General features: G+C 41.6%; 1 protein-coding gene and 3 long non-coding RNA genes across 19 annotated transcripts; 3 read left to right on the top strand and 1 right to left on the bottom strand.

Annotated features, from left to right (window-relative positions):
* The first annotated feature begins 203 nt into the window (after positions 1-203).
* On the top strand, positions 204-4,507 carry LOC107273051. Its single transcript, XM_015750848.2, has one exon. The coding sequence runs from the start codon at positions 662-664 to the stop codon at positions 1,520-1,522; it is 861 nt and encodes a 286-aa protein (XP_015606334.1). The 5' UTR covers positions 204-661; the 3' UTR covers positions 1,523-4,507.
* A 1,573-nt stretch (positions 4,508-6,080) lies between these two features.
* LOC107273054 lies at positions 6,081-7,264 on the top strand. Of its 3 annotated transcripts, none has more exons than XR_003061381.1 (5): positions 6,081-6,291; positions 6,381-6,610; positions 6,732-6,813; positions 6,914-7,054; positions 7,138-7,264. It is a non-coding gene; the product is annotated as an uncharacterized LOC107273054 (long non-coding RNA). The 3 variants fall into 3 exon arrangements; XR_003061383.1 differs by having other exon boundaries at positions 6,918-7,054; XR_003061382.1 differs by lacking the exon at positions 6,732-6,813 and having other exon boundaries at positions 6,082-6,291.
* On the bottom strand, positions 7,160-9,890 carry LOC107273052. 7 transcript variants are annotated; one of them, XR_001539133.2, is made up of 8 exons: positions 9,764-9,890; positions 9,500-9,607; positions 9,261-9,352; positions 8,630-9,170; positions 8,336-8,522; positions 7,994-8,259; positions 7,426-7,608; positions 7,160-7,296 (listed from the first exon to the last, which is right to left on the bottom strand). It is a non-coding gene; the product is annotated as an uncharacterized LOC107273052 (long non-coding RNA). The 7 variants fall into 7 exon arrangements; XR_003061376.1 differs by having other exon boundaries at positions 9,500-9,701; positions 9,764-9,854; XR_003061380.1 differs by having other exon boundaries at positions 8,630-8,740; positions 8,832-9,170; positions 9,261-9,701; positions 9,764-9,854.
* On the top strand, positions 8,163-14,715 carry LOC107273053. 8 transcript variants are annotated; one of them, XR_003061372.1, is made up of 5 exons: positions 8,163-8,295; positions 8,375-8,572; positions 8,641-10,129; positions 10,235-10,385; positions 10,463-14,715. It is a non-coding gene; the product is annotated as an uncharacterized LOC107273053 (long non-coding RNA). The 8 variants fall into 8 exon arrangements; XR_003061373.1 differs by lacking the exon at positions 8,163-8,295 and having other exon boundaries at positions 8,483-8,572; positions 10,463-12,028; positions 12,128-14,715; XR_003061374.1 differs by lacking the exon at positions 8,163-8,295 and having other exon boundaries at positions 8,483-8,572; positions 10,463-12,024; positions 12,128-14,715.
* Positions 14,716-14,734: the final 19 nt, after the last annotated feature.

The following is a 14,734-nucleotide window of genomic DNA, read 5'->3' on the forward strand; positions in this document are numbered from 1 at the left end:
TCTCTCTCTCTCTCTCTCTCTCTCTCTCTCTCTCTCTCTCTCTCTCTCTCTCTCTCTCTCTCTCTCTTTCTCACACAGTCCATGCCTATCTCGATTCTCTCTCGTCGACGCAGCATCGCGCACGATTTTGCATAAGACGTCGCTCCTGCTCGCGCCTTACTACAAACAAGCAAGCGGCTACCTGGTGCTTCGTGACTCCTTAGCCCCCAGCGAAGGGAGGCGTGTCCGAAACGCGCGGCTTCTACAAAGAGAGCCCACTTCCCCCGGGTGCAGACCGTCAACTGTAGTGGGGCCCCACCACTTGGGCCTGAACCTACCCCCACTCAACAGCCAAAGTCTTATACAAGAAAAGCCAGCAGCATGGTCCAGCACGAGATCGCCAGGTAGAACTTCTCGGTCAGTTTACGCAACGCTCTCGTAGGAGACGCACGAGAAGATCTTACGAGAAGATCATAAGAGACGATTCGAAGAGCAGGAGTAAAAGATAGAAAAAGAAGATAACAGAAGAAAAAAAAGATACGAGATCAAATATTTGAAAAACAAAAAAATTGTTCTTCCACACGACTGTCAGGCCCATTTATTATGGTCTGATTTAAATTGACAATTTTTATATCTGACCGATATATATCATATACGGCAAGGAGTCAATAAACCCAAGAAGATGAGCTCATACGTGAGCTTTCAACAGTACGAGCTTTTGGATTCCGAAGGTTATGGATCGGCAAGTAGTCCGGAATCGAACCCCCAGAATTGTTGGTCTGTTCCGGAAACCGCGTATCCACAGCCTCCTAGATCGCGCGGCAGCAGCTGCGGAAGTGTCAGTTCGATCGACAGTCAGGTCCAGCAGGATTGTCAGGAATTGACCAATGGCAACTTCCCGGTGATGTCTTGCAACGGTTTTCAATTTCCGGGCGAGTGCGGAGCCGAGTTCTTCAAAGGTTATCAGGCGGGTTATCGGGCGGAGACGGGAAAGTCGCGGGAGGACGGTAAAGACGTCTTTAGGACGTCCGGTACCTGTTACGAGGAGACCTACTACCCTGAACAGAGAAAACCGGAAGTTGAGTTCTACGGACGGTGCGACTATCAGCAGGACAATTTCGCGAAGGGTTACGCCGCCAAGAGCGACGGGTACACGCCGAAGAGTGATTACTTCCAAAAGGATATTTATCTGGGCGCCGGATGTTACCCTGTTCAGAGGAACGATCAGCAGCAGCCTCAACTTCAGCCGAGGTACCAGAAGGAACTTCATCACGACTCCTTAGACTACCCTAAAGTCCATCACGGCAAGGATACTCTTCACAAGGTCAAGTCTGGTACACCGGGTGTCGAAGTTCTAAGGAAACGTAGACTGGCTGCCAACGCACGTGAACGCAGACGAATGAACAGCCTGAACGACGCCTTTGACAGGCTCAGGGACGTCGTACCGAGTCTTGGAAACGACCGGAAGCTCAGCAAGTTCGAGACGCTGCAAATGGCTCAGACGTACATATCGGCGCTGTACGAGCTTCTACAACGGGAGTGAGATAAACGTGGGAATTAGATTTATTTTCTTTTTTTTTTTTTCAAAAATTGATCACGCTCTTGTGACGAGACGAGGAGGAAACAACGAACCGGAAGTAACGTGAAGACAAAGACGAATAAGACAATCTTGTTATTTTCGACAGGTACGGGGATATCGTCAGTGTGATGAACTCTGATTGTACATAGGGCCAGTAATACGATACACAAGACTTTGTAAATAACGGTCTAGCCAAGCTTAAGTTATATTTTTCAATTAAGTAGCTAATTGTGTAAATAATTACGTGAAAGATCGATCGTCACGGAGAGGATTTTACGCTCGTGTTTCGTAATATTTTTCTTTTCGTATATCTCGCGCATGCGCAGTCCACTCTCTATACGAATTTTCAATATGGCGTCGTTATTGTCGAGCTCTCTTCTTCCTACTTTTTTTTTGTTTTCCTTCTACTTTATCACGTTCTCAAACACCCTCGACTTCTGGACGATGCAATTTTCTCAGTGCGCGTAATTAGGGATATGCAAAAATCACGGACAAATGGACGTCCTCGCCACCTCCACTTAGCAGTCAATCACAATTAAATACAATTTTGCCGGCCGCGGGCCTACGGTAATGGCGCAAAAAGAGAGCAAATTGAAATCTCCTAGCTGACAGAATGATAGATGGAACCGAGAAGAACCGTCAGTACGAGTCTCGCAGAGAATCGTCTTCGGCATCTTACATTACCGTTGCGGGTATTTCGCGTCTTTTACTGCGTCACTCTCATAACTTAAATATCTGCCAGTCGCCGTATACGAAATCGCATCAGTTTCATCGCTAAAAAAGTCAATAGCAACGAGTCTCTTAGGTTCGTGCTTACTTGATTTCACTAAGAGAGATCTTTGCTTGAATATATATATGTATATACATGAGGTATATATATATATATACCTCGTGAAAAGATCGTAAAAATCAGAACAACACTGCTATCCGTCACAGAGTGAGAAAGTCCATTGAGCATAGGCCTAGGCAGATTGCAAAAAAATCCAAAAAATTGTTTTCACATAATTTTTATTTACTCCTCTATAATTTTTTTTGTCAAATTGTCATTTTCTCGCCTGCGACTATCAGCTAAATAATCTGAAGGCAAGAAAAACCGTAATGGCGACTTCTTGTGCGGGCATACACAACACTGATTATTCGACGTAACGTCTTCATCAAGACTGCACTTTATGCCTGACGTACGTGTCTCCTCTTACTATTCTTTTTATAATTTAACATTCAGTCACACCTTCACGTTATTATTCACGCCGCGTACCGCGGTAGGAATTTTTTGTGTTCAGTGTGAAACAACCTGTAGGTCGATTGTTGTATTATCCTTGTACTGTTACGACAATCGGATTCAGTCATCCTGATAGTGATAATAGAAGGCTGGTTTTCATTCTACGAGAAACAGGACGGACGTAAATGACACTCGAGTTGCCAAGTACCTTTGTATATAAATATTAGATGCGTAACATTGACATTTCTATGTCCTCAGTATAATAAGATCGTATTAATAGACGATACTAAATTTTAAGTTTCTAAGATAAGATGAACAAATTTCCCACCAATTATGTTCCTCGTTTCAGACCAAATGTATTTAAGCAAGTGCAATCTTAATAAAAAAAAAAAACACTACAAACACGATAAAAAAAAGTTATTGATTTATATTTCTTATATTCCAATTAATTGATCGGGCGACCGATAATGGCTTGAATTAATATTGGAGGGGGTGAAGGGGGGAGGGGGGGCGTTAAAAAAATTTTCGTTTTTATATCATGGTATTCTGATATTTAAAAAAACATGGTAATCGAGGGAAAGAGAAACAAGATGAATCTCTTAGCCTTATATTCCCATCGTCCTTCGCAAAGGTTAAATGCTGTAATTGGTATCTTAGGTAGACTGTAAGGATAAATCGATCGCAGGATGTTGGGCTTTGATAGAATGCTGGATAGCGGCAGCTACAAAGCAATCTTCTACTGGACCAAGTGAAGCTGCTACCGCGAGACAAATTGATACCAGCCAACGCACTCGCTCTTCCTACCTTACCGACCGAACCAGTCGGCATAATTCCATTGAGCCGAAGCCAGGGCCGCCGAGCATTGGGAGGAAGAAAAAATGATTGAAATAAAATGACATAAAATATTAAAAAGTTTTAGCGTGAGTGCTTGGACCATGATAAATAATCGAGTATGCCACGAGTCAGGAGAACTTTCGCCATTGATGGAAAGTCCTTGGCGGGAAAAAGGTGGAAAATTTAAAATTCAAATATGTAAACTGAGAATTAAAGATAGGTAAAAATTTTTTTTCATAACTTCTAATTCTTCTACTCTTATCAACTGTAAGAGACGAGTTAACGTTAAGCCTGAAATTTATCGCATTCTTGTGGATCTGACCATAAGGATTTTGACAGTTGCATAAAATCTTTTACTGCCTCTCGTAACAGTGTTAGATACTGACCACCTACAAACTGTATATCCTGGCTGTTCTCACTCCGTAGAAGCAATTGTCATAATTGCAACAATAATAGTAATCGCAGTAATGGAGGCTTACTATTGTAAGGCTACAAGCACATTATTTTATTGTTGCGTGATTACCAGTGGCAAAGACTGCTATCGGCTACTTAAACTGACTAACTGTGAAGAACACGTAATCGAACATCATCAGATTACAGGTCTAACATTAGTCTATAGGGTGGTCCGAGATAAAAGTATTAGAAAAAAAAGGTTGGAAAATTACTACAGTCCTTCTTTACACATCTATCAAATATTTATCTAAGAGTAACCAACCGACAGTATACTCTTTGAAAGATCCTGTACCAACCTTACACTTAAGGTACACACTTGTATCTGAAAAAAAAAAATACCGGATTTTACTTTTGAACAAACAAAAAAAATCCGCTACCTACAAGGCGCATGTAGACATAATCCGCACGAGTACGAATATCTTACTTTACTTGTTCCGCATAACAGTAGGACAGGTCCGGGTCTCTTAATGACTCGATGACTCTGCGCAACGGGCAGTCTCATTGAATCGAGTGTATTCTACTTGAGGATTCTGTGTCGTTAACCCTCTTACATGAAAGCCAGCCCTATTCTGGACCAACGTGCGCACGTGTGTAAACGTAGCAAACATCTATTGTAGACAAAGGTCCTTAATAGTAATCTCAGACAGTATTGTTATTGTTGAAAATCGAAGAATGACGGTTCGAGGACGATAAGCCTTAATCGATTTAACGGTTCGAGTGGTAAGAATCGTCAAGAAGGTGGAACGACGCTAATTCGATATGAGTGCCGTAGAGAGGAATCTTTTCGCGTCATCAACGTCTAATTCATTGACCGTGGAGGGACGTCGGCGTTGCTGCTACCACTGCCGGTACAACCACGACAACCATCATCGAGAACCACCACCAACCACCGGTAGGTACAGTCAGTGCCAAAGTCCCATGAGATTTTCGCGCTGTCACTAGGTAACTGTTCGCGTGATGCTTCTTCCACGAGAGAGACAATACAGCGTCATTATTAATTCAAGTTCAAGCGTAGAAATTCTTGGAGCAACGCGGAAGCCTGGGTATTATTGCGCAATTCGCTCGGTCGAGTCTACAGGCGAAAAACAGTATCCGAAGACCGCCTCCCGTTGTTGCTTCCTCTCATTTTATCTGCCTTACAGTACTTATATATATATAGAGTATCCTCGCTGGTCCGATCTTGAGTCCAGCATCACCCACCAGCGGACCAAATCGCTTTACTCTAGCGGAAGCACCTTCCCGGGGGGCTCAGAACAGTAGTACTTTTTGTCTCGAACCCAGCGCCTCTGGGCTTAGGCGATACTTGTGGCGCTTCGCTATGCAGCGAGCGGAACTAAATGACTTCGTATTTTCCCGCCGTCCCGAACGTAGCGGCGGATCTTGGTGGAGATTTTCTATGGATCGTATCCAGTGGACGTCTTTATCGTAACTTCGTGTCTTGCGAGTCTCTCGGTGCTACCGACTGGATACATCCGCGCCGAGTAATGTGATCCGCGGGAATGTTACATCTCCGAGCAATTTTCACAATGGCGTCGTGCGCGGATACTGGTAGTGGTGGGGATCTGAAATAAAATATAAAAATGTTAGTCGACGTAAATAATATAAATAAAATAATTACAGGAATCCGAGACAAAGAGGGGGTTACGACGAATCGAATCGGAGGCGTGTTCGCGATTGGTCCGTAAGATGGTCCAACGTAAATCGATATCATCGATCTCGATCGATCGTAATAGGCAAGGAGTATTGAACAGAGTGGTGAGAAGAGGACTTGATATCAGTCGGTGGGAATCTCGGTGCCCTATAAATAGTCGCGAGTTACCCTGGTAATAACAGATCAGAAGCGATCGATCGGACAAGACGTCGTTGGGCATATCGGTAATATCGTGACTGTGGCCGAGAGCCGATAATTAAATAGGGAAGCTGCCTGAAGTTGCCGCTGGTCGGGGCGACTGCGCAAGCGCGAAAGCTCGCACGGCGATGCGAGGAATTATTTTAGTAAGTGGTACGAAAGGGGGGAGAGGAGGAATCTTGGGACTGGGGGTTGAGGGAGACTGACCGGATAGAGACATCGCTGTAGAATGTAGGGGGGCCCTGGGGCCAGTCGAGGCCCTAGAAGATCCAGATATTACATCGTAAGGCTGGCAGTGGGGCCTTGTTAAAGAGAGGGCGACTGAAATATCGACGGCGACTGGCTTTACACGTTATTTACAAGCGTGAATAAAACTGTGTATAGATATATATATATATAATCACCCTGTTAGAGCCACCCACGCTCATGCAGATTGTACATTAAGATTTCTTGTATATCCGATTTAGGTTGGATCCTGACCTCAATTCAGGAATAAACGTACGAAAGGACAGGATGTATTGCGGAAGGTGATTTTGATTTGTAGAAACAGATCGAATGGATGAAGTTTGCCTGGGGACCATGTTACCAGCCACACCTGCTTTATCTCTTGAAAGATTGAGGTTAGGTCTGCGCTCTTCGTCGACGTCCGCCGACGCCGTCCCAAGGGCGTTTGAATCAAGACTGAAGACTGAGATGGGTAAGGATCTATCTAACCAAACCTAACCTAAACTTAAATGATAGGATAAGGACGAAGGTGGAAACTGATGAAGTAGTACCGGAACACGCCTAGTTTATCAGGTGATAAATTGCCTGAATAGGTTATGATACAGGATCCATGGTCAGTGGCCCGTTGAAGAGCAGTGGCAGATCTGAGAACTGATTGTCAGGAGTTACCTTACGGTATGAGGGTTGTTACCATTCACTCCCATCCTCACTGACTGGTCCACCCCTTTTTTATATACCCTAAGGGTTATTGCAAATTATTATTCATCTCTCCTAGGAAGATGGCGCGTATCTACAGCCACGCTGCTCTTGATCGCATCTGCCTTGCGAACCTACCTGGGCTGGACGCCATCGACGAAATGATAAAAGATTCATTGCCATAGGATGCTTACTCTTTTTATCTCTATCTATATCTGAGGTATCTTTCTCTTTTTCACTCTGTATTGTCGGTACGTATTTGTATCCTTTATTTAAACTCTCATCATCCCTACATGTCTATAGGCTCCACTTAGTCCTTCTGGATCTTCTCTGTCGCTCCTATCTGCTCCGAGTTCCTGAGCTCTGCTTGCCGATGAAAGCGATTTAACGCCGCCGGTACCGATGCGTTGATTTCACTAACGAAGCCAGCAATTTATCGTGTTCCGATTGTTCGACGCTGTTCTTTAAAAAATATATATATGTATATATATACATTAATGGTCGGATAAAATGAATCGAAATACTCAGCATCGGAAGGATAAGGTTATGTGTATGATTGGTGGAGAAAAAATTGTTAATTATGAATCTTACCGGATATTGACTTTCTTCGTGGAATTTCAGTCGGAATAAAAATTTCAAAGTCTCCTAGAAGAGATCCGATACTCTCGGCGTCGTGGGTCGGACCCTCGTGGCAGGATACTATGTTAAAGTTAAGGTAGGTCGGGGCGTAACCCAGGATCGAACGAGTCAATAACTCGTTCCTTACTCCTCCACCTACAATGAGAAATCGCCGAGCGATACAATGAATGTGGGTGCACCCTTGATGTATCGCGAAGTTGGTGCGCGAAGTACGTGGCGATCTGCGCGTAGGCGAGTCGTTGCGATGTCTTCATGAAATCTTATACTAGTGAGATATATACATATGTGATTTTGCATAGTTAATTATTAGTATTGATCATTTCGAAGATCATTGGAAATAATTTTAAACAATTGTGGAGTCTGTCTTGAGAATGAGATTGCCATTTGCTGCTGAGTGTTTTTTTTTAACTGGAGTCACTAACTTTTTCTTTGGGTTGTCTAAAATTGTAACAGATAATGGGGCATCCTCGAAACATCTCGCACTTGTGTAATTCAGGGAATGAAAGGCAATGGCGCCAACCTTAGTAAATACTCCAAAAAGTACAACCCTTTTGGGAATGGCCAGGCTGTGTTATTTTCTTCTTTAGGAACCAGCAATTCCTTTTCGCTATTTCGATGCTTCCATGCTTGGGAGGAGGACCCCGGGACTTCGGGACCCAGGTCTTTGGGACCTGGTGCTCTGCGTGAGGCACGAGACAATAATTCCCCGCCTGAGGCGGCTGCCTTGCTCGCGCTTCTAATCCGCCGGCACTTTGCGCGGCAGTGAAAAAAAGCCGGGGAAAAAAGCTGAAAAAGAAGAAAAACAAACATTGGCAAAGACTCGTAAGAGTAAAATTTAAGTACATGGTAGATATATATCAACCTATTGTCTGGTTAAAAAAAATCTTGGCTGCATCTTTAGGACTGACAATTGACGCTAGACGTCATTGGATGACCGAAGATGGCAAGAGAAATCGAACACGGTGTAGCCGTTACTGAGAGCACGAACAATTCCTATTATGATTAACGCCTGGAAAGTTGTAGCAGGATCGGTGTCGTGTGAGGACTTTCTGAAAAGAATTATACTGACTACACTTTCTTTCTAAACTCCATGCAAAAGGTACGGTTGCCAATCGTTCAATTTGTTTCAATCTTCTTTACTTGCGTACAAACTTACAAAGTGTGTAGTACAATGTACTTGCGCTGGGCGGTGCTTGACATCAATTCTACAGGAAGTGGCTGATATAAATTCCGGAAGCGGAACAATTTACAATATGGCGTAACGCAGCTATCCAGGAATAATCAGATCAATTTATTTCCGGTGGTTTCTTTGAAAGAAGCGTGCCTTTTCATGAAAGAGCCTTTTCATGCGGTCATACCTAAAAAAAGGATCCAAGCAGTCGTACCAACATGTAAGCAAAAATATGTACTACATATAAAATTTTTGAGTCTTTCAAAATATTAAAAAATTTCATTTATCAACATTTAATAATAAGAAATGTAAAAATTCAAAAATCGGTCAAGAACCGAATACAAGTAATTCTTTTCGAATAATCCTCGGAACGATGCACTAATGGTGTCCGAGGGCTATCACGAAGACACAAAATTCCGCGGGCGACGATTTCGAAGTATCCAATAAGAAGGTGGAGGATAAGGAACGTGAAGAGCAGAGGTACCAAATGGGGTTTCCAGTTCCAGTGAAGTTCCTCGTAGAATTCCTACGAGATTACAAATGAAGTTAAAGAAAAATCGTGTGAGCCCCCAAGCATTTTCTCGAGTGTCTTTCTCCGCGTGTAATGCCCATTTACCTCAAGGCAGCGTCCAGAGTTCGCGATTTAATTAACAGGCCCAAAGGATCAGTGCAGCGACCAAAGCCATCGTAACAACTTAATGGAGGCCTCTTTTACGTCGGAGTCACAAAAATTACAGTCGTAAAAGGCATTGCCATTCCGAGCCGTGTAATATGGCAGTGAGCAAGCATGCAGAAAAGGGTAAAATTCCTAGATATATAATTTTTTCAAAATTGGACAAGAAATAGTTTACTCACGCATAACCTCTATAAGGTATTACGTTAAAGTCCGGCAAGAGACACACTTATGACATTATACATGTATCATCCACTAATCAAGTACGTAACGTAAATCAGCAACCTAACCTAAGAAAATCATGTTGCAATTAAAACGCGACAACGTAACCAAGAAATCACCAAGTTTAATCGCCCTTTGCGAAATTGATCGTACGACTGATTTCTGAAAATATCACAGAGCCGTCATGGCGCTATCTGAATATTTTCCCACAATCACATACGTACATAATGTCCACACGAAGCGACGCGATATCCCTGCAATCGCATTATGCATACGTGCTACACATATATACTCGGCAACGTAGTTTATATGCATATAGAACGTGTCATAGAAACGCACTGAAGATAAACTCATAAAAGAACACAAGAGGTTAACTCGGGCCGATCTCAAGCACAACTAACAGTGGCAATTAACTCGGCGAGTATGTCCTGCTCCAGGACTTGATTTACGTGCAGGCATTGCAGTTGACGTGAGTGCAAGGGAGAAAGCTGTGGAAACCAACAAGAAGAAATAAGGATTGATAAGAGATAAATGAAAAAAGAATTTAAAAAACATATTTTTCCTGAAAACATAACCTCACCATTGAAAAGGTACCTCTAATGTCAACATAACCTATACTTGACACTACTGACAGATAAAATACAAACGTAATAGACAAAGTGAGGTTATATCATTAAAATAATGTCCCTCCCTAGTTACAGAGTCTCTTTAGGTGTTAAGAACTTATCGGTGCTACTGACAGTCATTAATATAGTATTGTGAGCCCTCGACTACCTGGTGTGTTGAAGCCCTTCTTCAGTTTAATGATCCTAGCCAGGGTGAGGATCATATATGCCACTGGAATAGGTAAGTCGAATGGATATTACTATAAAAAATTGCATTCTGAATGCATAGATGCAATATAAATTTATATATATGTTCAGTGTAGATGCATTGTCAGATAGATCATAAATCATGGAACGTTCAAGGAACACGATGATTTCACCTTGGCAATGATCCAGGAAACGAGAAGATGGTCCATCGGTGTCACAAGGATTCACGTGTGACCGTCACTTTTGCGTACAAAGATCCTTAATGCCAGCGCAGTCGGACACGGACGTTTCTATTCAGTCGGAATGGCCGACGGCTTGCGGTAACGCAAGTGCAAGTGCAGCGCACGGGACAGGGACGGCGCAGCACGATGCGGCTGGACCGTTGCGCACGGTTAGATCTTGAAAGGGATGCTGCTCTTGCGAGTTCATAAGTTAAGCGTTCTTCCTCATCCTTGGGCTTTGATGCACCAGCCACCATAATGGAAGATTTATCGTGATATCATACGACTTAGCGATAATTTGTCATCTCAGAATTTTCACGTCGATTCAAAAGAAAGCGTGGACGAACTTTTTTTATCTTATAAAAAAATGTGTTATATAAATGCAGTTATGGCTTTCTATATACGAATTCGTTGTACAGTATGTGATTCTGGTGAAGATAATATTGTAGCTGTCACGTGTCTTTTATACAGTCGTTTATATTATTGCGTGTATATGTGATTAGGAAACAGTTAGGCGAGTCTTTGTAGATTGTGGATGCGGCTTGTTGATGATTTTATAAGCAAATTTTCGAGTGCATTGGAGATGAATGCTTCTGCCTTGGTAGCTTATTGATATTCTCACCCGAGGCAGAGCGATTTTTATAAATAATGATGATGCACCAGGTGCCGTCCATTGGGATGTAGGACCGCTCCCAGCATCCCGGCGTCTTAGCATCCCAATATCGAATACAATCAAAGGCCGATCGAGCACAATGCAGACGATTCACTGTTACAACTCTCATTATAATTTTGCGTGAGGGACGAGTTCGAATAATAATTATTAAAAGGGTTCACAGTCGGGCCCGTTTAAACGTCACTTTTACATCCAAACGAAATTCCAGGAAGTATTATAAATCTCTTGATAGAAGATCGATCAGACTGATCTCAATTTCCAGGAAGCTGTGGACTCCTCTTATGTTTTGCTTGTCTTATTTATCTTGATAGGAGAGGTAGTGGAATTTTTATAAGATTTATATATGCCACGTCGTATACGTCTCCCTATGCTAATTTGCTTGTCTGATATATTTATATTTTTTATTTTTTATAGAAACCACCTTAAGACACGCTACCCACGTTTCTCTTGATACGTTGTGAAACTTTCGTTTCCGCGACTCCAATGTTCTTCTTGGTGGAGAATCCAGTGCCGGAAGGATATTGCGTAAACGGAAGTGCGTGAGGACTCTTTGTCTCTTGGAGTCTTTGATGGTATCCACCTGAGGACTGTAGGGCAGAACAAAAGCCAAGAGAGGAGAATAGAGAGGATGTGGAAAATTATGAGAGTCGATCGTTTGACTCGTAAAGGGTCGACTTACTGTATTACTGCAATCAGACGTATTGGAGTTCAATTACGGATGTCAGTTTCAACCTTATGGACTCATTGATCAACTGATTATTATTAATTGATGTGATACAGTAAGTAAGAATATTTGTAATTGAAAATAATTACAAAAATATTGTTTAAGAAAATTTGTCATACGGAAGTGAATACCTCGTACGTAATAATAACATAATTTAGTGAAATATATTCAGGGAGGTAGCAAAAGAAAGAAGGAAAAGAAAATGGTCAAAACGCTGAGACTTTGTTGTATCGATCGTGACGTTATAATTCAGTTCTGTGTTTCCGCCTGGGGAGGAATCTCTTTGCCAGCCGTGCAATTACGTCATGAGATGCTACAGTTTCCGCAATGGGGTGTAAATATTAAAGGAACAAAGGAAGAAGAAACAGGAGCAGATTGTACGCAGCTTCACTTCGTCTTCCTTCCAGGAATCCTTTCAGATCGAATCGTCGCTTCCGTGCATGGGGTTGTCTTCCTTCCTATAAGAAGTATCGGGGGTACCGAACGAAGGAAAGGAAATCGAAAAATAAAAAAAATAGAGGAAGCAAGGACTCCTAGCTGAACTAACGGAACGGATCTGTTCGATATCAATCCTGGAAACAGATGGGATCGATTAAGGCAATTTAATCTCAGTATCCACATGGTTCTGGATCCTTGACTTAGCGGGATCGAAGGATCAAGGAAAACCCATTCCCTGAGAAAAGTGTTGTGACTATTGTTACCCTTAAATGGATCTAATGTGGATCATTTATCCAACCCTGGGTGGTCCACCTGCGAATATTGCTTCTGTCGAACCATGAGGTTAAAAAATTTTGACTCCGTTTATAATTTTTGGATTTTTCATTGAATTTCATAAAATCCATTTTTTTTATATACTCCAGAAATAAACGGTACAATGTAAAACTGTCGAAATTAAATATTTTGGAAATTTTATCGAATATTATATTTTTCTCTATAAGTATATCGTATATGAAGACCACACAGGAGGATTCAGCACAATACACAATAATGCCAGTCACGAAACCCTCGCGATTGAACGATCAAGACGTTCCGCCGGTTATTAGCGCGATGAACGGATTTAAAAGGGACTCCATTTTGGAGCTGTTATAACCCGCGACTTCTCTCTAGGGATTGTTAGCCATTGTTTGATCGGGGTTAAAAGTTTCTAAGCGCCCTTAAAAGCCGAGTAATTCGCTTCCTTCCGCCACCCACGTCGAAGCGCGCCGGCAGCTTGCTGCTTTCTCCGCAGGTCGTTAAACTAAAAAAAAAAAAGATTAATAAGGATCAAAAAAAATTAACGCCAGACTTAAAAGAATCCGAAACCCTTTGTAATTTTCATTCATCAAGAGTTGCGTGGTCTTTTCACTTTTTCAAATTCCCTATGCTACAGGAATCTACCTTTTCTTCAGTTTTTTTTTCTCTTCAAGTTAGACATTTTCGCGGATTATCCTTTTCATTATGTTCCAAGGTCATTCTACCTATTGTAATATACACAGTAGTCAGTGGATACCAAGCCGCAAGGATTATAACGCCCTTACAGGCATTTATGACTACTTATTCGTCTCTACCTGCCTTTTAAGGTTTTGCACAATTAGCCTCGCGCCATATTTCACCTAACTTCCAAATCGGCTGTGGTTACCCAGCGGCAATGAATTCCCTAGGTAATATTTAAGAAGATAGCAGCATATACAGTTGTAACAAAAAATACAATAAAAATCACGAGAACCAAGTATGTCCTGTTGGAATTTAAATTAGGCAAATAAAAAAAGACAAAAATTTCACTGACGCAAAATCTATAAATAGAAAAAACCTGCACGTGCCAATAAAGAATTTCGTAACGATTGTCCTAAAATATCCTTGGACGACAATGCATCTTTCGTGTAGGCATTCGGTACAGCAGCTGCAGCTGCATATGCACTTAAAACCGATAAGCAAGTGCACCTGCGCTCAACGAGAGTGAACAAGGTAATTAAATTACATAAGAAAGTGCAACAAGTGTTTGGGTAGATCAGCGTATTCAGAATTTACAAAATTTCATATTTTCATAAAACATTTTCTCGCTCATTGTTAAAAATGAAAAAAAAAATAAAAAGTTTACACGAGAAAATTCATCATCACCAATGACGTTGTACGTTTCAACGAATATTCCAATGATATATTGCCCGGCCACGCCCGGTTTGTTTTCACTTGCATGGACTGTAATTAGCAATCAGTACGTAATTGCAATTACCTGGTAGAGTTAATTGTTTAAGAGATTTAAGAGACGCCGCGATCTAGATTGAGCCAAGTCGGCAGTCTAACAGAAGACCATAATATATATATACAACATAAAAAGAAAAGTGAATCGACACGAGTAAACCAAAGACTGTGAACGAAGCCTTAAAGGTTCTAAAAGTCACTACCTGTTCTATCTGAAGAAACAACAACAACAGCTACAATACAAAACAGCTTGTTTCATGGAAACACGACCAGAGAATAAAAATGGGAGTCGGATACCTGGAGTGAAGTAAAATAGAAAATGAATCTGCAGGCTATGGATCTATTCAAAAGTTGAAGATGATTTAATTGGTTGATGCGATTTTGAAAAACCTATGGATTTTATTGTATCGTCAAGACTTTAATATACTGGGTGTTTCATAATGGGTGGTCGAATAAGGATATATATTATGTATATCCAATTACACATATCTGTACACATTGAACATATATTATATACATGACGTATCCTTGTGCAATAGTAAATGAAATATTCGCAGTAAGTAAAGAATCGACTCGTGTCTTCATTT

This window comes from Cephus cinctus, unplaced genomic scaffold, assembly GCF_000341935.2.
Source record: "Cephus cinctus unplaced genomic scaffold, Ccin1 Ccin1_scaffold1343, whole genome shotgun sequence".
Taxonomy (NCBI): domain Eukaryota; kingdom Metazoa; phylum Arthropoda; class Insecta; order Hymenoptera; family Cephidae; genus Cephus; species Cephus cinctus.